General features: G+C 42.7%; 1 protein-coding gene across 1 annotated transcript in view; it reads right to left on the reverse strand.

The window, feature by feature from the left end:
* Window positions 1–2,103: 2,103 nt before the first annotated feature.
* LOC112265839 (adenylate cyclase type 2-like) overlaps window positions 2,104–22,645 on the reverse strand; it is a 97,602-nt gene continuing 77,060 nt past the window's right edge. Inside the window, 6 exon segments of the mRNA XM_042295439.1 lie at window positions 2,104–3,107; window positions 7,400–7,524; window positions 14,051–14,165; window positions 14,511–14,618; window positions 14,964–15,110; window positions 15,317–15,475. Of these exon segments, the coding sequence (XP_042151373.1) occupies window positions 2,955–3,107; window positions 7,400–7,524; window positions 14,051–14,165; window positions 14,511–14,618; window positions 14,964–15,110; window positions 15,317–15,475 (807 nt within the window). The 3' untranslated portion in view covers window positions 2,104–2,954.

Consider the following 22,645-nt stretch of genomic DNA (forward strand, 5'->3'; position numbering starts at 1 on the left):
ATAACACCAGAAAATGTCCAAAAATAGTAGAACCAGCCCAGCTAGCAGATTTGTTTCCTTTGACGTTTTGGGAATGTACGTTTTTGGTTTCCCATTGATTCTGTGAACAAAGCCACACGTTTCTCGACCGGTAAAACGGAACATACATTTTTAGGTTGCAGGTTCTGAGAACCTTTTACTATGTCTTCCTGAAAGTTATCCTGGGACGTTTTATTAACATTGTAGGTTATTTCAAGTTAATTAGATAGCATTCTGAGAACATGTTTCAGTAAGACTTTTAATAACACTGCCAGTTTAGTTTGGATTAACCATTTTGAACTCCAAGCATAGATAGAACACTGTGACTGTGTTTAGACAGGCAGCCCAATTCTGATATTTCTCCCACTAATTGGTCTTTTGACCAATCACATCAGAACTTTTCAGAGCTGATCTGATTGATCAAAAGACCAATTAGTGAGAAGAAAAACAGAATTGGGCTGCCTGTCTAAACACAGCCATGGAAATGTGTTTGTTTAGGCATTAATCATGCAAACACATTTATTTTTTATTGTGACATGGCAACAGTGAGATTCAAAGCTGTGATCTTCTGTATTCTATCTGTGGAACTAGTCCACTGCGCCAACAGGATGCCATGCTGGCATAAAAATCAGTTCATTTTAGTCTATTCAAATAGACCACATTTCAAAGGAAACAAGCACTCATTAAGATCAAACGTGGCCAATTAGTGGGCGTGGCCAACACATCTGAACACACTTAACAATATAGAGGATATAGAGAGTTTTGTTGACACTGGGAACAGGGATTCCTACTAAGCTATACATAATTGTTTTAAGAAGGTCATACAAAGGATCACTTATCTATTTGAGTTTGAATTTTAAGACCCCTTGAAATATAAAAAAAAAGAAAATAATTATGTGATGAAAAATGTTATTTGGTCTTACTGCTATTAGCCTATACAAACGCAATGAATAATAGATTCACTACATGAAACAACAGATAGTTTAGTGCTAAAAAAAGGGGACTACCTCCATATACAGTATACTTCCATTCATTTTTTCAACTGGTACCGAGGGACCATCAGATGAGTCTTGTGAGGCTTGTGGGCATCCTAGAGCAAAACAACCAACATGTACAGTACCAGTCAAAAGTTTGGACACGACTGCACTTGAAGAAACTTTCAAAGTTCTTGAACTTTTCCAGATTGACGGACCTTCATGTCTAAGTAATGATGGACTGTTGTTTCTCTTTGCTTATTTGAGCTGTTCATGCCATAATATGGACTTGGTCTTTTACCAAATAGGGCTATCTTCTGTATACCAACCCTAACTTGTCGCAACGCAACTAATTGGCTCAAACGCATTAATGATGAAATAAATCCCACAAATTAACTTTTAACAAGGCACACCTGTTAATTGAAATGCATTCCAGGTGACTGGTGGTTGAGAGAATGCCGAGCGTGTGCAAAGCTGTCATCGAGGCAAAGGGTGGCTACTTTGAATAATCTCAAATATCAAATATATTTTTATTTGTTAAACACTTTTTTAGTTACCACATGATTCCATATGTGTTATTTCAGTGTTTTGATGTTGTCACTATTATCCTACAATGTAGAAAATAGTAAAAAAATAAAGAAAAACCCTTGAATGAGTGTCCAAACTTTTGACTGGTACTGTATGTGTTGTTGAGAGACGCACTTTCCATAGAGGGGTCATATTAGTGTGTAGCCCAAACTGTGCGGACGCACAGGCAATGCTACCAAATACTAATTGAGTGTATGTAAACTTCTGACCCACTGGCAATGTGATGAAAGAAATAAAAGCTTAAATAAATCATTATCTGTACTATTATTCTGACATTTCACATTCTTAAAATAAAGTGGTGATCCTAACTGACCAATGACAGGGAATGTTTACTAGGATTAAATGTCAGGAATTGTGAAAAACTGAGTTTAAATGTATTTGGCTAAATGTATGTAAACTTCCGACTACAAATGTACATAATAAAGTACAATACTTGATCAAACTACCTCTTTATCAAACTACTTAGTGGACTTTTTCAGTGCAGTCATAAATAGTTGACTTTCAATGACAGGAGGCACATTGGTTCACTTATATACAAATGTTTTAATGAGTAAGAAAATTATGGCGTCAAAACATGGAAACATTCTCCTGTTGTTGATATTGTTTTCTCGTTTTCTTACAAAAGTCCAGTAGCTCTTGATTCCCCGACTGCTCTTGAGGTCCACGTCGCTTTCAGCTCCAGAGCCGTAGAGAGAGGCTAGCCATAGACAGTTTGGAAAACAACCCTTCATGTTGGCACCACATTTTAAATAGAATTCTGACTAAAAGTACTGTAATAGTGAAAGGACTATCGGTGCCAAGATGGCTTCGACTATCTGTGTCTGCACTGCACCACTCGCCCGCTCAGGTAGTCAATGAAATCCACTCCAGGTTGAAATTTCCCTTGCGCACAGATCTAAGATCAGCTTACCCTAAACACATCCTAACCTTAACCATTAGGGGAGAGGGGAATGCAAAACTGACCTAAGATCAGTATCTAGGGACAACGTTACCCTGTGAAGTTCAGTTACTACTGTGTCCAGCTAAGGAGGGACGATGCAGGTAATACTGTATGTACAGCCTTCTGTTTGTTGTTCTAAATGTTGTCTGTCTGCCATTCTGTCTGGTTAGATGAAGTGGTCTGGAGTTACTGTTGTAAACAAAGTCTGTTGTTTGATATGTTCTACTACAGCAGGCAGTACTGTGTGCGTGTGTTACGTGTGTGTGTAAGTCCTCGTATGTTTGTATGTGCTTTATTTGTGCATGCACGTATGTGTGTGTATGTGCGTGCAAGTCTATCCGTGTGTATGTAGATACATTTGTTTGTATAGTTTAAGTGTGTTTGCATGTGTGTGTGTTCATGTGTATGTATGTGTAATGTTCAGTGTATGATGTTCAAGGCATCACAGTCCCTTGAGACAGCGATCTGGTCATCTCCGTGTGTACGAAGAAGGTTTTGAGCTCTCCCTTCCCCTTCACGTTGATGATGCCTCGACATGAACACATGTAGCCCAGCGTCGCTAGGATACGACTTGTCTCCTCAGTTACCTGCAAGCAAGGAAAACATACAGTTATGAATATAACTACTATTCCCTGAAGGAGGGAACGAGGTATAACATATTATGGGGAGTCAACGACCAGTCCTATTCACCAGAGGAAAACTGAAATCACGGAAGCTCCGCCTCCCTAGCTATAATAACGGGGCTCGCATTTATTCCTTCAATTTAGTACCGCTCAGGCACTTGCGAAAAGGCACAGAGTGCCCCAGCTGAAACCGTGCCAGACAGAGCAGTAATGCCAGAACCGTCCACTGGACGGAGCACTCTGCCAGTCTCTCTACATTATGTCCTGAAGGGACCGAGCACCACCATGAGGACTGGGATCATTTTTGTTGTTGTTGTCATGCTTGTTTTCAAATCCATCACTCTTGACAACCGTGTGTCTGAACGTGCGGAAGGAACTGTGTTTATTATGCCCACATCTGGACGATACCGCTCTCCCAATACCCCTGAACACCAAGGAACCTTGGGTTGAAACAATGTGCTTTCATGGTACCGCAATTCTCATACCACACCGGGTTTGGGGACTTCGGCAACCAGTAACTTTCCCCGACAGCCAGGATAGTACCGCGGGACAGACGCAGCACAAAAACAGCCATAGCACGGATTTTGTAGAGAAAAGCTCTGAATCCGACTCTACGCCTCCACGGTCTTATTCAGCTCATACAGCATAGCGATATGATGATACCGCTGCAGCATTGTTACCACATTCAACGACCGATCCACCCTCTACTTCAGGGATCATCAACTAGATTCAGCCGCGGGCCGATTTTCTTCTTGAGCTGGTAGTCGGGGCGCCGGAACATAATAACGACAAATTTGTACACTGCAAATTGAGCACAAGATGCCCAAACATATATAATATTTGACTAAAACATAACATTTTCAAACAATACTAACATTGTTTTACCATCACGTGTCTCTCTATTATGCGTAGGAACACTTTGGAACATATTTACAAAATGAAAATCACTTGGAACAGGTTTCCTGGTGCTTTAACAGTCTTTTATGTCCAACAATTAAAAATAAATATACAGTTGAAGGCGGAAGTTTACATACACTTAGATTGGAATCATTAAAACTCGTTTTTCAACCACTCCACAAATTTCTTGTTAACAAACTATAGTCTTGGCAAGTCGGTTAGGACATCTACTCTGTGCATGACGCATGTAATTTTTCCAACAATTGTTGACAGACAGATTATTTCACTTATAATTCACTGCATCACAATTCCAGTGGGTCTGAAGTTTACATAAACTAAGTTGACTGTGCCTTTAAACAGCTTGGAAAATTCCAGAAAATTATGTCATGGCTTTAGAAGCTTCTGATTGGCTAATTGACATCATTTGAGTCAATTGGATGTGTACCTGTGGATGTATTTCAAGGCCTACCTTCAAACTCAGTGCTTCTTTGCTTGGGAAAGTCAATAGAAATCAGCCAAGACCTCAGAAAAAAATTGTAGACCTCCACAAGTCTGGTTCATCCTTGGGAGCAATTTCCAAACACCTGAAGGTACCACGTTCATCTGAACAAATAATAGTACGCAAGTATAAACACCATGGGACCACGCAGCTGTCATCATCATTATCTCCTAGAGATGAACGTACTTTGGTGCGAAAAGTGCAAATCAATCCCAGAACAACAGCAAAGGACCTTGTGAAGATGCTGGAGGAAACAGGTCCAAAAGTATCTATATCCACAGTAAAACAAGTCATACATCGACATAACCTGAAAGGCCGCTCAGCAAGGAAGAAGCCACTGCTCCAAAACCGGCATAAAAAAGCCAGACTACGGTTTGCAACTGCACATTGGGACAAAGAACGTACTTTTTGGAGAAATGTTCACTGGTCTGATGAAACAAAAATAGAACTGTTTGCCTATAATGACCATCGTTATGTTTGGAGGATAAAGGGGGATGCTTGAAAGCCGAAGAACACCATCCCAACCGTGAAGCACGGGGGTGGCAGCCTCATGTTGTGGGGGTGCTTTGCTGCAGGAGGGACTGGTGCACTTCACAAAATAGATGGCATCATGAGGCAGGAAAATTATGTGGATATATTGAAGTAACATCTCAAGACATCAGTCAGGAAGTTAAAGCTTGGTCGCAAATGGGTCTTCCAAATGGACAATGACCCCAATCATACTTCCAAAGTTGTTGCAAAATGGCTTAAGGACAACAAAATCAACATATTGGAGTGGCCATCACAAAGCCCTGACCTCAATCCTATAGAAAATTTGTGAGCAGAAATCTGACTCAGTTACACCAGCTCTGTCAGGAGGAATGGGACAAAATTCACCCAACTTATTGTGGGAAGCTTGAGGAAGGCTACCCGAAATGTTTGACCCAAGTTAAACAATGTAAGGGCAATGCTACCAAATACTAATTGAGTGTATGTAGACTTCTGACCCACTGGGAATGTGATGAAAGAAATAAAAGCTGAAATAAATCATTCTCTCTACTATTATTCTGACATTTCACATTCTTAAAATAAAGTGGTGATACTAACTGACCTAAGACAGGGAATTTTTACTTTAAGGAATTGTGAAAAACTGAGTTTAAATGTATTTGGCTAAATGTATGTAAACTTCTAACTTCGACTGTATATATGTATGTACTGTATGTATGTATTTATGTATATTGTGTATGTATACTTTATTCAGAAAACTTAGGGGGCCGAATAAGACAACCCGTGGGTTGCCAGTTAGGAAACCCTTGTCTACATTCAAGAAATCACTACAACCTGGTAGCACCAGCCTGGCTGAATGAGTGGAATCCCAGATCACCTTTATCTCATCTGCAAAATCTTTAAACAGGAGTAACCAACGCTTCCCTTCCCCCAAACCTGGAGGAGCTGCTCTGCGGGGGAGAAGACACCCAGGTGATCTGCCGCCCTACGACACAGCTCCATCAAAGGCGCATTAACCACCAATGGTTCCCTCTCCCCCGCCAAATCCAAAGCTGGGGCTTAGGCTGCCCCGAACTGATGTCATCCGCTTCACACTCTGAAAACCCTGCAGAGCCAACCAGGGGTACATCATCCCCTGAACACTGCCACTGCCACAGAAACCAGAATGATCCCTTACATGGGCTGTGATGACACGCCTGTCAACCCACCGCTGCTGCTGCTCTCTCCCAGCCTCAGACGACCCCGTCCCCGAGGTCACTTCACCGGAAGACCCTTCGCCTGCAGCCCCAATCTTTCTCACAAAGTCAACCCGACGCAAAATGGAAGTTGAACCCAGCCGGGGACAATGGTCACATGAGCGTGTTTCCACCCCAGGCAAACATTACAGCACTCATGAGTATCTTTCATTTTGATTGTGAAACATGCCCTTGGGCACGGTCGGAGATTCAAACTCGGCTGGTTAGCCATTTTTAACTTACTCTTACCACTGGCCATCTTACTCAAGCAAGGAAGCACAGTCTACACAAGTGGAGCGGAAAGTAGTGGGTTTTTAACAAACACAAAAAACAATACCAAGACCAAAAACTCATAATATCTAGAGGGACAAGTACTCTCTCCCCACCAACAGACACCTAAGTCGGAGCCGAATCTCGTAGCCTCGTGTGCTTGAAAAGTTTGTAAATTGCGTGACACGTTCTTACTTCAGGCGAGATGAAGAGCGAAGAATAGAGGAAATGAATGCGCGCCCTGGTATTATAGCCAGGAAGGCGGGGCTTCTGAGGGTGGTCTCGACATTCATTAGACCGTTGGGCGTAATTTCTTCAGGTGATTATGATTGGTCGTTGGCTCCCCATAGTGTGGTATGTCAAGTGACTGAAAGGGACCTCAAAGCAGCATGTCCAAAACATCACATGTAGGCAGAATATTCTATAGACGTACATATCTAACTCAAATTCATTTAATGGATCTCTGTGGTAAATTCATATTAATAACTGGAGACTTAATCAGGAAAGGAGAATAGTCAAAGAGATAAGTTCATAGTGGCTTCGAGTATATTGTATAGTTCTGCATTATTATATGTCTACATTTGCTCTGTACCTGTATACCGTTCTCATTAACCTTGATCTATTTCTGCAGCGACCCCTAGTGGTATAACATAAAACTGCACGGGGCTATTATTACTGTAGTAGTGTTTCCCCAAGGGTGCACATTTTGGGTTTTGTCCTAGAACTACACTGCTGATTCAAATAATCAAAGCTTAATGATGAGTTGATTATTCGAGTCAGGTGTGTAGTGCTAGGGAGAAAAAGAAACAAGATAGAGTTTGGGAAACTGCTGTAGCATTACTATTCGTATAACTGTATTAATTGAGTACCTGTATTTTTCCCAGTACCCCAGTACTCTCCATCCTGCTGGCCACATTAACACTGTTACCCCAGATATCATACTGAGGCTTTTGAGCTCCGATCACCCCCGCAATCACCGGACCATGGTTTATCCCTGACACAACCAGGAAGAAGGGTTAGAGGTCACATGTAAGACAGAGTCGGACTGTACCAATTACACTATACCTCTCTCTCTCTCTCTCTCTCTCTCTCACTCTCTCTCTACTCTCTCTCTCTCTCTCTCTCTCTCTCTCTCTCTCTCTCTCTCTCTCTCTCTGCATGCTGGGAGTGATTGGTGCATGCTGGGAATTGTTTGAGTGAAGGAGTGCGTGTGTTGTGGAGAGTTAGATATTTACAACTTTCTTTCGGTTTGCTATTTCTTGGTGGCATTTTTTTGTTGATGCATGATTAACGTTATTATTTTTGTTGTGGTAGAATTAAGTATTTTGTTTTCGTATCGAAATTACCCTGATTTTGGCGGGGATGGCAGCCCGAATGGGGATGCCGTCCCTGTCACTTCGGCATGGCTTTAGGTGTGTTACTGAAGCTGCTGTCACAGTGGAGGAGTTTCTGGTCGCCGTAGGAGAGAAGGTAGGCTATGAGAATATTGCGTATGCATCCCAGATGAATAAAGCTGTGGTGGTATTTCTTAAAGAAGAGTGTCTAGTTGATCGGATGGTTGAGCATGGTGTACTTCTTAAAGGAATGTTTATTCAAGTTACGCCGCTTTTTTCTCCGTCAACAAGGGTAACGATTTCAAATGTACCACCGTTTATTCCTAATGAGCTATTGGAGCGCGAGTTATTGTGCTTTGGGAAGTTCGCCAGTTCAATTAAGGTTGTCCCGTTGGGTTGCAAACACCCGGCGTTGAAACAGGTAATGTCATTTCGGCGACAGGTGTTTATGTTTTTGGACTCACCGGAGCAGACTTTAGAGTTATCGTTTAAAATCAAGTATGACAATAGATTGTATATGGCTTATGCTAGTACGGGTAGTCAACAGTGTTTTGAGTGTGGGGATGTTGGTCATAAGCGACATGCTTGCCCGAAAAGGGAGAAGGCAGAGGGAGGGGCACAGGTGGTCATCGTAACGCCTGGGCCCACTGATGTAGGGAGAGGTGAGCTGACAGCGGTAGAGCAGCCACAAGCACCTGTTGCTGAGGAACAAGTTATCCGTGTTGAGGGCACGGGGTTGCAACTTGTATTAGAAGGAAATGTTATGCTACAGAAAAGTATTGTTGTAGAAGGTAAGGATGTATCTGAAGAGCCAGTTCCTCAGACTGGTGAGCAGGTGCCCAGTATGAGTGCTGGGGTAAAGGAGGGGGTTCATGTGGAGCTAGGCTCCCAGGGAGTGGAGGAGATGCCCACTACGAGTGCTGGGGTTCATGTAGAGCTAGGCTCCCAGGTAGTGGAGGAGTTGCCCACTACGAGTAATGAGGTACAGGAGGGTTTTCATGTGGAGCTAAGCTCCCAGGTAGTGGAGGAGATGCCCACTACGAGTAATGAAGTACAGGAGGGTTTTCATGTGGAGCTAAGCTCCCAGGTAGTGGAGGAGATGCCCACTACGAGTGCCCACTCCCAGGTAGTGGAGGAGATGCCCACTACGAGTAATGAGGTACAGGAGGGTTTTCATGTGGAGCTAGGCTCCCAGGTAGTGGAGGAGTTGCCCACTACGAGTAATGAAGTACAGGAGGGTTTGCATGTGGAGCTAGGCTCCCAGGTAGTGGAGGAGTTGCCCACTACGAGTAATGAAGTACAGGAGGGTTTGCATGTGGAGCTAAGCTCCCAGGTAGTGGAGGAGATGCCCACTACGAGTAATGAAGTACAGGAGGGTTTTCATGTGGAGCTAGGCTCCCAGGTAGTGGAGGAGATGCCCACTACGAGTAATGAAGTACAGGAGGGTTTTCATGTGGAGCTAGGCTCCCAGGTAGTGGAGGAGATGCCCACTACGAGTAATGAGGTACAGGAGGGTTTGCATGTGGAGCTAAGCTCCCAGGTAGTGGAGGAGATGCCCACTACGAGTGCTGGGGTTCATGTGGAGCTAGGCTCTCAGTTAGTGGAGAAGATGCCCACTATGAGTAGTGATGTTCAGGTGGGGCTAGTCTCCCAGATAGTGGAGGAGATGCCTGGTACGAGTGATGAGGTGCAAGTGGAGAGTGTTGAAAGGGATGTGGTAGAGGGGAGTCAGTTGTCTGTGTTCTCAGCTGAGGAGGATCAAGAGAAGGATATGGATATCTCTTTAGATATGACAGCTGCTGGTGCGGACTCAGTTTATGATCTAGAGGAGGTAAATGAGTTTCTGGATCAGACTTTTGGGAAATCTGTCAAATTGGCAGATTATTTTGATGTTGATAAGTTTGTGAGGTCAGCTGTGATGTTACAGAAGACGGTGGGGTTAGACCAGCTGAGTGAGAAGAAGCGGTTTCGCTTGAGGAAATTTATTACTGCTGTTGCAGCAGCAAAAGGTGGTGGGAAACGTGTTCAGGTTAAGAGAAGAAAAAAAATAATGATGATGATCATGCTTCATAGGGTGTCTTTTTTCTCGTTGGTTTCTCTGTGGTTTCTTCTGCTTTTCTTTTCTCTTTTCTACATGGAGGTACTAAGGGTAGGTTCTCTCAATATGAATGGGGGAAGGGACAGGAATAAGAGGGCTTGGGTATTAGAAGTAATAAAACAGAAAAGGCTTAATGTAGTTTTCCTACAGGAGACACATAGCGATGAGGAAAATGAGGTTGACTGGGGTATGTGGTGGGAGGGGCAGCATGTACTCAGTCATGGTACTAATTTCAGTGCTGCGGGTGGCAATATTGTTTTCCTCAGGCTTAGGGGTGACTGTGGTATCTACAACAGAGATTGTCAAGGGTCGGGTTTTATTGGTCAAGGTGGATGTTATGGGGTTTTTTTTTTTTTTTTGAATGTTTATGCTCCTAATGAGGGTACAGAGCGTATTACTGTATTTGATCAACTAAAGGAAACGTTAAGACAGTGTGACCAAGAGGGGTGTATGGTTTTAGGAGGTGACTGGAACTGTACAGTGGATTTTACTGTTGATCGCACCGCTGAAGAACCTCACCTGCGGTCAGCCACTTGCCTGTCTGGCCTATTAACTGAGTTTGAGCTTTCTGATGTGTGGAGAGTAAGGAATGCCAAAGTTAGGCAGTACACATGGCTAAAAATTAATGAAGGTCGTGTCAGTGCAGCACGGTTAGACAGGTTGTATGTATCTGAGCAATACTGTAGTAGGGTTGGAAAGTGTGCCATTACTCCTGTGGGTTTCTCTGATCATCATATGGTTACTGTTGATATTCACTTGTTCTGTCCACGAAGGTCATCACCTTACTGGTATTTTAATGTTAAATTGTTACATGATGTCATGTTTTGTGACAGGTTTTTGTTGTTTTGGGAAAAATGGAGGGGTATAAAAGGGAATTTTGAGTCCTTGAGACAATGGTGGGAGGTTGGGAAGGCCCAAATATGAGTTTTTTGTCAACAGTATACTGCTCTGTCTCAAACTGAATTTAAAGAGACTATCAAGGCCCTTGAACAGGACATCAAATCTATTGAATTGAAGCTGCTCACTCAGAATGACCCTGGACTAGTCATGAACTTACAGGACAAGAGACATGAACTGAGGTCGTTTCTGCATGAAAGAGTGAAGGGTGCCTTGATTAGGTCTCGTTTCGCTTCCCTCAAGGATATGGATGCTCCTAGTGCTTTTTTTTTTAACCTAGGAAAGTCGACATTTCAATGTAAACAGATGGTCTGCCTTCGTCTCCCTGATGGGAAGGTGACCACGAATGATATTGAAATGCGTCAACATGCCGTGGATTTCTACTCGTCCCTTTATAAGGCGGAGGATTGTGACTCTATGTGTACTGAACAGTTGTTACATGGTCTTCCTAAATTGGGACCTGAGCAGAGAGTCGCATTGGACGCTGACATTACACTGCAGGAGCTGTCCACAGCAGTTATGCAGCTCTCAACAGGCCGAGCCCCTGGCATCGATGGTTTACCATCTGAGTTTTATAAGCACTTTTGGGGGTCTATTGGGGAGGACTTTTATGAAGTGATGTGTGAATCTTTTCATGAGGGTTCTCTTCCTGTATCCTGTCAACGTGCAGTGCTTTCACTGTTGCCAAAAAAGGGGGATTTGGCTCTCATAAAAAATTGGAGACCTGTTGCTTTGCTGTGCGCAGAATATAAAATTGTTTCTAAATGTCTCTCAAACAGGTTGAAAGAGTATCTGGGGTTGTTGATCCACAAGGACCAGTCCTACTGTGTACCTGATTGCTCTATTGTTGACAACTTGTTTCTGATAAGAGATGTTTTAGACATTTGTAAACTGTCTGATGTAAATGTGGGTTTACTTTCGTTGGATCAGGAGAAGGCTTTTGATCGTGTGGACCACCAGTACTTGTTTAAAATAATGAAAGCCTTTGGGTTTGGGGATGTTTTTCTGTCTTGGGTGAATTTACTGTATGCTGGAGCCTCGTGTATGGTGAAGGTGGGTGGTGGTTTAAGTTGCCCCATCCCTGTCGAAAGGGGCATCAGGCAGGGATGCCCAATTTCAGGGCAGTTATATAGTCTGGCGATTGAACAAATGCTTTGTTTTTTAAGAGCGAAGCTTACTGGTTTCTTTGTGCCAGGTGTAACGAAGGGTCCCACGATAGCACTGTCTGCGTATGCAGATGACGTGATAGTTTTTATTACAGGGGGTGAGGATGTTAAGGTTCTCTCAAACGCTTTAAAGGTGTATGAGGGGGCCTCCTCAGCTAAAGTCAATTGGGGAAAGAGTGAAGCGCTGTGGGCAGGTCAGCTTCAGATGGGGTCTACTCCATGGTTACCAGGGGGGCTTCAGTGGGGCAGAGATGGAATGAAGACTTTGGGGGTTTTTCTAGGCTCCGATTTCTTTCAAAAAAGAACTGGGAGGGTGTAGTGGAGAAAGTGTGTGCCAGACTGTCAAGGTGGAAATGGGTGTTGCCCCAGCTGTCTTATAGGGGACGGGTCCTGGTAGCTAATAATCTTGCTGCTTCTACCCTGTGGCACAGACTAATGATTTTACAGCCACCAAAGGGTCTGATACAAGAGCTTCAGAGGACCCTTGTCAATTTCTTCTGGTCTGGGCAACACTGGATTAAAGCTGCAGCCCTGTACCTGCCACTGCACGAGGGTGGGCAAGGCCTGGTGGACATTTCCTCTAGGATCATGGCTTTCAGGCTCCAAGCAGCCCAGAGATTGTTGTACAGAGACTGTTCTAGCTGGGTCGAAACAGCCTACATATTGATGAGGAGAGCGGGCTGTTTGGGCTTCGACAAGCATCTTTTCCTCTTAAAGCTGGAGGGGGTGATTTGACTGGCCTGACTCCATTTTATGAGTCTGTTATGCAGGCTTGGAGAGTCTTTGTCAAGTCCCGTAAGGCCTGCACGCCACCAGGGATGTGGCTTTTTGAAGAGCCTCTTTTTCACAACACTGCCATCCAGTCCCGTGTTCTGGGTTCAGCTAGCCTACGTTCATGCCTGTTAGGCGTGGGGTGTACCAAGCTGGGTCATCTGATGCAGAGCAGGAGCAGATTGGAGGAGCTGGGAGAAAGAGCGGGGATCCGATCATCTCGTCTACTGAGGAAGGTCGTCGATGAGGTCTGCGATTCCTTGCCAGTGCTTCTTCTGCAGTATGTGACTGACACTTCCAATTCTGATCGGTGGAAGGAGGGTCTGGATTATGTGTTCCCTGCACTGATTGTTAGTGCTGCGATGGGGGCATTTGAAGAGGATGTGGGGACGCTGCTTTCCTTTGATACCCCGGAGCTGGGGGAGTTCAAGGAGGTGGGAAAGAAGGCCATGTACAGAATATGTGTAAAGGTGTCCCATGCCTCTTCCCTGGAAGGGGTAAAATCGACGAGGTGGGCGGATGTGATTGGTCCAGGTGCCTCTCCAAAAGGCTGTTGGCGATCATTATATAAACTGCCTATTGATAAGAGGACAGCTGACCTCCAATGGAGGATAATACATGGAGCTATAGCCACCAATATGCATCTGGTACACCTGGATCCTACTGTTGGGGAGGGGTGTCCATTCTGTGCTGGGTCTGAATCTCTGGCACATCTGTTTTTATTGTGTCCCAGGTTGGTTGGGATGATTGAACTGATCACTGATTGGTTCTCAACGTTGGGAGAGGTTTTCTCTTCCCAACTGTATATATTTGGGCCAAAGTACAGAGTCAGTCAAAAGGGTGTAGTTGTGTTGCTTAATTTTGTGTTAGGGGCAGCAAAATTAGCGATATGGAAGACCCGAAAGAACAGCATTCGGGGACAGGGGTCTGTGGATGTGGTGGGAATGCTGGAGGGAATGTTGGCAGCGAGACTAAGGATTGAGTTTGCCTATTACAAACTTGTCAACAATATCGATCTGTTTTTGAGTATATGGGGTATACAGAGGCTGTTATGTGTAGTTACTGTGGAGGAGGAATTGGAGTTGTGTTTTTGTGTCAACTGTGGTAACTGTGGTTTTGTATGAGTATTTATTGTGTGGTGGGCCCCCAGACCCAATAAAGAGTATTTAAAACTCAATCTCTCTCTCTCTCTCCTCTCTCTCTCTCTCTCTCTCTCATACACAAACACACACACACTCTCTCTCTCTCTCTTACCGACTCGTAGCCTGAAGTCATTGAAAGAGTGTTTGTTGATAACGTCTAGTTTCCCGACCAGAGCGAAGGCAAACTCCATCATTGTGCCGATGTGCATGTACTGACGGTCATGTTCCTGAGAGAGAGAGTAGAAGATTGAGTGAGGGAGAAAGAAAAAATGGAAAGGAACAGAGAGAGGAAAGAGAGACGAGGAAGACAGAAAAGGACAAGAGAGAGGAGGGGGGTAGAGGAATGGAGAGAGAGGGAGAATCATTCAGTTGTTTAGCACCATCACACAACTTTAAACCTGTAATTTCTGTGGGTTTAAAATACAGTATATGTCATCCAGTTCCCACCGTGTGTGTATATGTGTGTTTGTGAATTAATTCATTAATTACATATTTTTCTTCTGGTGTTCTCTGCAGTGTGTGTGTGTGTGTGTGTGTGTGTGTGTGTGTGTGTGTGTGTGTAAAAGATGTACCTGTGTGTATTCAGGTCCAGGTGTTGCGTTGAGACCAGTAGCAGCCATATAAGTGCTGCCAATAGTCTTTATCTTCTCCACCCCGCTGAACTTAGGCTTGGACAGCAGCTGTCACACAGAGAGAGAGAGAGAGAGAGAGATGGTAGAATTTAGCCTTGGACAGCAGCTGTCACACAGAGAGAGAGAGAGAGAGAGAGATGGTAGAATTTAGCCTTGGACAGCAGCTGTCACACACACAGAGAGAGGGAGAGGGTAGACAATTAGCAAGAATACTGTAACGAGGATGTACAGACAGTTCGGTCACAGATTTGTTCCTGTTATCAGTGAAGATGCTCTTTATTGTCTAACATCCGGTTATGATCAGTAGTAACGGATGTAATATTACTGTGACACATTCTACAACAGCCCAACACACAGATGTGATTAGCAGCCAATAAGGACAGAGTAACTCACCTCGTCAAAGTCAGCGATGATCTCGTTGAGGAGTCTGAGACATTCCAGGCCCTCCTTGTTGACATCTGACTCTGTGTAGAACTCCTTAAAGTCTGGGATGGAGGCGAACATCACACACACCGACTCATATGACTGGTGGTACAGATCCTGGAGAAACAATCACACAGACACAGGTCAGTGGAATGGATCTATGCTACTGGTTCCATATAGGGTTAGAATGTGTGGTTCTAAAGTTAGTTCTAGAATGCATTTACTTTGTGTCTTCTTTGAAGAATTTTAGAATGGGAATGTGCTTCGATCTATGATTCTGAGTTCTCAAGGTTCTGATGTCCTGTGAATGGTTGCTGCCTCACCTCGTTCTTCCAGTTACGTCCCAGGAAGTGTTCTGCAACATGGGCCGGTAGAACGTTCTCTAGTAGAACCCTGTTCAGGTTCTCCATGGTCTCAATCTCCTCACACTCTCTCTTGAACTTGTCCCTCCACAGGAAGTCCAACCTACAGTAATATTCATTCTGTTAACAGGAGGACACAGAGACGGTAAAGACGGTGGTCATAAAGTATTTATAAATCATTTTACTTTACTCTCTGAAATGACTACGCTTTCATTTGCTCAGTGCTGACTAGACTTCTGAAACAATTAAAGAATTGAAAACGGAACACAAGGGTCAATGTGCTGCTAGGTCAAACACATCGTTCTCAAAGTGTTTTTTAAAACGTTTATTGTCCACTTGGAGAGTCACTGCTTCAAGCTACACCTGTAATCTATAACCGTTCCTGTCACACATTCTCCTAACTTTAATGACATGGGAAAAAATTTGGGGCATTTTCCTCCCCCATAGACCTACAATACTCCTACTGTCAACTAATCATCCCCCTTCCATCCAAAATTGAGATAATCTGATGGCAGAATAAGAGACTCTGTCCCGAATGGGACCCTTTTCTCTATATAGCGCACTACTTTTGACAAGGGCCCTGGTCAAAACTACTGCACTTTTATAGGGATTAGAGTGCCGTTTGGGACATAGAACTATCTCACCAACTGGCCCTTGAGCATGATTTGTATTGATGGAAAATGAGCGCTCCGGTAAAAAGACAACGAAGCAGAGGATAGCAGCTTCACTCCAGGAAACGCTGAGCACCAAGCCTGATTAGCATAAAGTATATGTGTTGGTTTCTCATTGGTTATTTGTGAGATGGTGGTCAAAACACCCCGGTGTGTGTGTGGGTGTATGTGTGTATGTTTGTGTCTGTGCCCTGTATTAGAGCTTATGGCTACCTGTGGGCCGGCGTTTATATACGTGTGTGTGTGTGTGTACTAGTTAGGTCATCCTTGCGAAGAGTTGAGAAAGCCTAGTAACTAGGTCAGGCAGGAACAGTGGTATTATGAGAGGCTGTTTAGAAGGCAACTACTGATGATGCTTAATTAATGAATCATTAATCTGTTTAATTCATCATTACCTCAGGCTTAGAGCCAGATCCTGCAAGGGAGAGACTATTTAACACCCCCGGAAAATATTTGAAATAAAGGTTTACAATTGTAAAATCGTTTAAAATACAGCTAACCAAATACTGCAATTAAATTAAACATGTACTTCATCCCCAAAACACAGCCCCTACCCTACTGGTGACTATAACCCAGTTTGACAACAGGGGGAACTGTATGGGCTGGCTATGGTCCACTGGGAATGGTATATCTGGGTACACAAAACTGTCTCTGAAAACCTCTGATGGATGGTACTCCAGAGCAGTGGTTTTGGCAAACATACGATGATGGCAGGGCCAGATTAAGGCACTCAAATCATCATTTCATTATCATAAAAGCATAGCCTATCCTATATCCTAGACAGCAAATTCTCCAATGTTAAATTATCACTGACATCAGGCCTTAAAGTTACATTATGCTGGCTTGTAAAGTGATATGTTATTCCTATTGAAATACAGACAGAGTTAGCACATCCAACATCTTTATTCATCTGCAGCCTGTTTCCAAAATAACTGTCAGGGTAAGGAATATTAAGAAAGGAGACGGCCTAAACCACTTCAACTGTAACAGCCACTTCAGTAACGGATGCAATAAATCTAACTAACTGATTGAATTAGTTGAGAAAACTCTATGTTATTTGTCTTTCTGTAGAATAAGATTAATAAATCAATCAATGTACATGTAAAAACACAGATACTAATTCAAAACAAAATTCTAGCTGCAGTAGAGCACGCTGTGAAATTAGATCATGATGGGCGAAGTTTTGATGGGAACATTTTACTCTCCACTCAACACTGGTTATTAACACTAACACTAGGGTTCTTTTACACCTGAGGGTTCATTTAACTCCTGAATCAACACTAGAAATGTTACACTGAAAAATCCATACAAGGTAACACTGGCCAATTTGCTGTGTACTTCAATCGATCGCACACAACAAACCATCTAATAAGTGATTTCACATTACGTTAATCCACGAGTCTTGCTCTTAAAATGCGACTCACATAGACCTACACATAATAAACCATAAGTCTATAATTAATAGACTGAGACTAGAACATAATGTCCTGATATAACAGTAATAATCACAATGGGCAGCCATAGACTACAGTGCCTTCAGAAAGTATTCATACCCCTTGACTTTTTCCACATTTTGTTGTTACAGCCTAAATTCAAAATGGATTCAATTGCTTTTTTTCCTCACCCATTTACACACAATACCTCATAATGACAAAGTGAAAATGTGTTTTTAGAAATGTTTGCAATTTATGTTAGAATTACTTTTGGCAGCGTTTACAGCTGTCTTTCTGGGTAAGTCTCAAAGAGCTTTGCACACCTGGATTGTACAATATTTAAAAATGTTTCTTTAAAAAGATCTTCAAGCTCTGTCAAGTTGGTTGTTGATCATGGATAGACAGACATTTTCAAGCCTTGCCATAGATTATGAAGCTGATTTAAGTCAAAACTGTAACTAGGCCCTTCACGAACATTCAATGTCGTCTTGGTAATCAACTCCAGTGTATATTTGGCCTTGTGTTTTAGGTTATTGTCCTGCTGAAAGGTGATTTTGTCTCCCAGTGTCTGTTGGAAAGCAGACTGAAACAGGTTTTCCTATAGCACTTAGCTCTATTCCGTTTCTTTTTATCTTAAAAAAAACGACTACTTGGTGATGTGTTGAGTTTTGCCCCAAACACAACGCTTTCCATTCAGGACATAAATGCCAATTTTTTTTGCAGTTTTACCATTAATTTAGTATTGTGGAGTAAGTACAATGTTGTTGATCCATCCTCAGTGTTCTCCTGTCACAGCCATTAAGTTCTGTAACTGTTTTAAAGTCACCATTGGCCAGTTGGTGAAATCCCTGAACGGTTTCCCTCCTCTCCGGCAAGTGAGTGTCTTTGTAGTGACAAATACTTGTATGTTTGGGGTACAGAGATGAGGTAGTCATTCAGAAATCATGTTAAACACTATTATTGCACTCAGAGTGTTGTCCATGCAACTTATTATGTGACTTGTTAAGCATATTTTTACTCCTGAATGTATTTATGCTTGCCATAACAAAGTTTAATACTTATTGACTCAAGACATTTCAACTTTTAATTCTTAATTAATTAGTAAAAATTTCGAAAAACATAATTACACTTTGACATTATTGGGTATTGTGTGTAGGACAATGACACAAAACCGCATTTTAATCCATTTTAAATTCCGGCTGTAAAAGACAACAAAATGTGAAAAAAGTTGAGATCACTGAGCCAAAATGCAAGCCGAGTGCAATTCTCTGCTGGGCGCTGGAGATCAAGTGTGCCTACAATGTATTTTAAATGACCAAGAGCCTATAGGGCCTAACTATAATGCATGGGCAGAGAAGCACAGGGCAATGATCTATTTCCAATTAAATTAAATTCCACAAAATCATAGGCTATTTACATTGACTGTAAATAAATATTGTTTCAAGCATTTGCCCATTTTCTCCATGTAGGTCTACCTCTTATTATAAATAACATAGAGTCCCTTATATTTCAAAACTTCTCAAGCTGGGCTATATGATAACACTGGTCAGTGGTCAGTTGTTGTATCTAGGTAATATGATAACACTGGTCAGAGGTCAGTTGTTGTAGCTAAGCTATATGATAACACTGGTCAGTGGTCAGTTGTTGTAGCCTACTACTTGCGAGGCACAATTCGGGGCTCCCGAGTGGCGCAGCGGTCCAAGGCGCTGCATCTCAGTGCAAGAAGCGTCACTACAGTCCCTGGTTCGAATCCAGGCTGTATCACATCCGGCCGTGTTTGGAAGTCCCATTGGGCGGCGCACAATTGGGCCAACGTCGTCCAGGTTTGGCCGGGGTAGGCCGTTATTGTAAATAAGAATTTGTTCTGAACTGACTTGCCTAGTTAAATAAATAAATAAAATAAAAATGTTGCTGAAGTAACTGTTTTTTTATTTCACTGGAGTGGAGGATGGGACAGAGTGCGAGTTGAAGTGGGGAGGCGTGTTCCGTGGTTTCTAACAGTGTGGAATTAAAACAGTGTTGTAGTGCTGATCGTTGTCTCTGAATGTCCTGAAACTCTCTTTAAGGCCCCCGATTAGATCAAAGCAATCAATCACTGATATCCAATAACTTGGAAAATGCGAGAACATCCTCTCCATACACAGTCTCTAGAAATGTTTTTACTGTGAGATTTGTTTGGCCATTTTACTTGTTTTTGCCAGCCAAGTTGGCTAGTGAGTCTTAGCTAGCTAGCTAACGGTGTGTAGCCCACACAATGTACCCTAGACTACACAGGGGGAGCTACTGTTTACTGCACATGGTATAACTGCAAAGTGACACGTGCCAGAAGCCGACCATTCTTCTGAAATTGATATGCTGATTGTTTCGTCCCCCCCGGTAAACAATTACAAGCATAATAAAAATGCCTTACATAGGCCTAAATTAAATAGATTTGATTTAAACATGTCCTTGAGTATCCTGAAAAGCATCTGCTAAATAAAATGTATTATTATTATCAATATACAGTGAGCTCCAAAAGTATTGGGACAGTGACATTTCTTTGTTTGTTTTGGCTGTGTGCTCCAGAAATGTGAAATGATACAATGACTATGAGGTTAGTGCAGACTGTCAGTTGTCATTTGAGGGTATTTTACTCCATATCGGGTGAACCGTTTAGAAATTACAACTCTTTTTGTACATAGTCCCCCATTTTAAGGGACAAAAAGTATTGGCACAAATTCACTTATACAGTACAGTGTCTTGCAAAAGTATTTATCCTCCTTGGTGTTTTTCCTATTTTGTTGCATTGCGACCTGTCATTTAAATAGATTTTTATTTGGATTTCATGTAATGGAGATACACAAAATAGTCCAAATTGGTGAAATTAAATGAAAAAAATGACTTGTTTCAAAAAATTCAAACAAATAAAAAACTGAAAAGTGGTGCGTGTATATGTATTCAGCCTATTTGTTATGAAGCCCCTAAATAAGACCTGCTGCAACCAATTACCTTCAGAAGTCACATAATTAGTTAAATAAAGTCCACCTGTATGCAATCTAAGTGTCACATGATCTGTCACATGATCTCAGTATATATACACCTGTTCTGAAAGGTCCCAGAGTCTGAAACACCACTAAGCAAGCGGCACCATGAAGACCAATGAGTTCTCCAAACAGGTCAGGGACAAAGTTGTGGAGAAATACAGATCAGAGTTGGGTTACAAAAAATATCAGAAACTTTGAACATCCCACGGAGCACCATCTAAATACATTATTAAAAAATGGAAAGAATATGGCACCACAACAAACCTGCCAAGAGAGGCCCGCCCACCAAAACTCACGGACAAGGCAAGGAGGGCATTAAATCAGAGGCAAGAAAAAGACCAAAGATAACCCTGAAGGAGCTGCAAAGCTCCACAGCGGATATTGGAGTATCTGTCCATAGGACCACTTTAAGCCGTACACTCCACAGAGCTGGGCTTTACAGAAGAGTGGCCAGAAAAAAGCCATTACTAAAATAAAAAAATAAGCAAACACGTTTGGTGTTCACCAAAAGGCATGTGGGAGACTCCACAAACATATGGAAGAAGGTACTCTGGTCAGATGAGACTAAAATTGAGCTTTTTGGCCATCAAATAAAACACTATGTCTGGTACAAACCAAATACCTCTCAACTTGAAGGAGCTGGAGCAGTTTTGCCTTGAAGAATGGGCAAAAATCCCAGTGGCTAGAGGTGCCAAGCTTATAGAGATATACCCCAAGAGACTTGCAACTGTAATTGCTGCAAAAGGTGGCTCTACAAAGTGTTGACTTTGGGGGGGAAGAGTTGTGCACGCTCAGGTTTTCTTTTTTAAATATTTGTTTACTTATATCTTGTTTGTTTCACAATAAAAAATATTTTGCACCTTCAAAGTGGTAGGCATGTTGTGTAAATCCAATGATACAAACCCCTCCCAAAAATATATTTTAATTCCAAATTGTAAAGCAACAAAATAGGAAAAATGCCATGGGGTGTGAGAACCTTTGCAAGCCACTGTGTTCATACGCTTAGCATTTAGTCCCATGTTCCAATTACGCCATGACTACATCAAGCTTGTGACTCTACAAACTTGTTGGATGAATTTACTGTTTGTTTAGTTTGTGTTTTAGATTATTTTGTGCTCAATATAAACTAATGGTAAATAATGTACTGTCATATTGAAGTCACTTTTACTGTAAATAAGAGTATAATAAGTTTCTAAACACTTCAACATGGATGATTACGGATAATCCTGAATGAAGCGTGAATAATGATCAGTGAGAAAATTACTGAGGCATAAATATCATATCCCCCAAGAATGCTAACCTCCCCTGTTATTGTAATGGTGAGAGGTTAGCATATCTTGGGGGTATGATATTCATGCCTCTCTAACTTAGGTAAAAAGACAAATAATGTCCCGTTTGGAACACTGACACATAGAGCAAACAATCAGATTGGTTGGGCCTGGCTCCCCAGTTGGTGGGATTGTGCCCACCCAGACCCACCCATGCCCACCCCCAGACCCAGACCCACCCATGCCCACCCAGACCCACCCATGCCCACCCAGACCCACCCATGCCCACCCAGACCCACCCATGCCCACCCAGACCCACCCCCATGCCTACCCAGACCCACCCATGCCTACCCAGACCCACCCATGCCTACCCAGACCCACCCATGCCTAAGCCCCTGCCTCAGTGAAGAGACAGTACAACACCCTCCATCTTGCTGTCTCTCTCTGTCTTCCATCTGTGTGAATTACTGAGTTCTATTTTCACCTGCTACCATTGAAGCAGGCAGAAGTCAGAAGTTATATAGTCAGTACATAGCTATCACATAGATACTACATAGTTAACACATATTTAGTACATGGTCCATAGCTACTGGTGATTCTCTGATCCACCTCTACGCAGACGTCCCCATTCTGTATACTTCTGGCCCTTCTTTGGACACTGTGTTAACAAACCTCCAGACGAGCTTCAATGCCATTACAACTCTCCTTCCGTGGCCACCAACTGCTCTTAAATGCAAGTAAAACTAAATGTATGCTCTTCAACCGATCGCTGCCCGCACCTGCCTGCCTGTCCAACATCACTACTCTGGACGGTTCTGACTGTGTGGACAACTACAAATACCTAGGTGTCTGGTTAGACTGTAAATTCTCCTTCCAGACACATATTAAGCACCTC

This window comes from Oncorhynchus tshawytscha, linkage group LG13, assembly GCF_018296145.1.
Source record: "Oncorhynchus tshawytscha isolate Ot180627B linkage group LG13, Otsh_v2.0, whole genome shotgun sequence".
Classification (NCBI taxonomy): domain Eukaryota; kingdom Metazoa; phylum Chordata; class Actinopteri; order Salmoniformes; family Salmonidae; genus Oncorhynchus; species Oncorhynchus tshawytscha.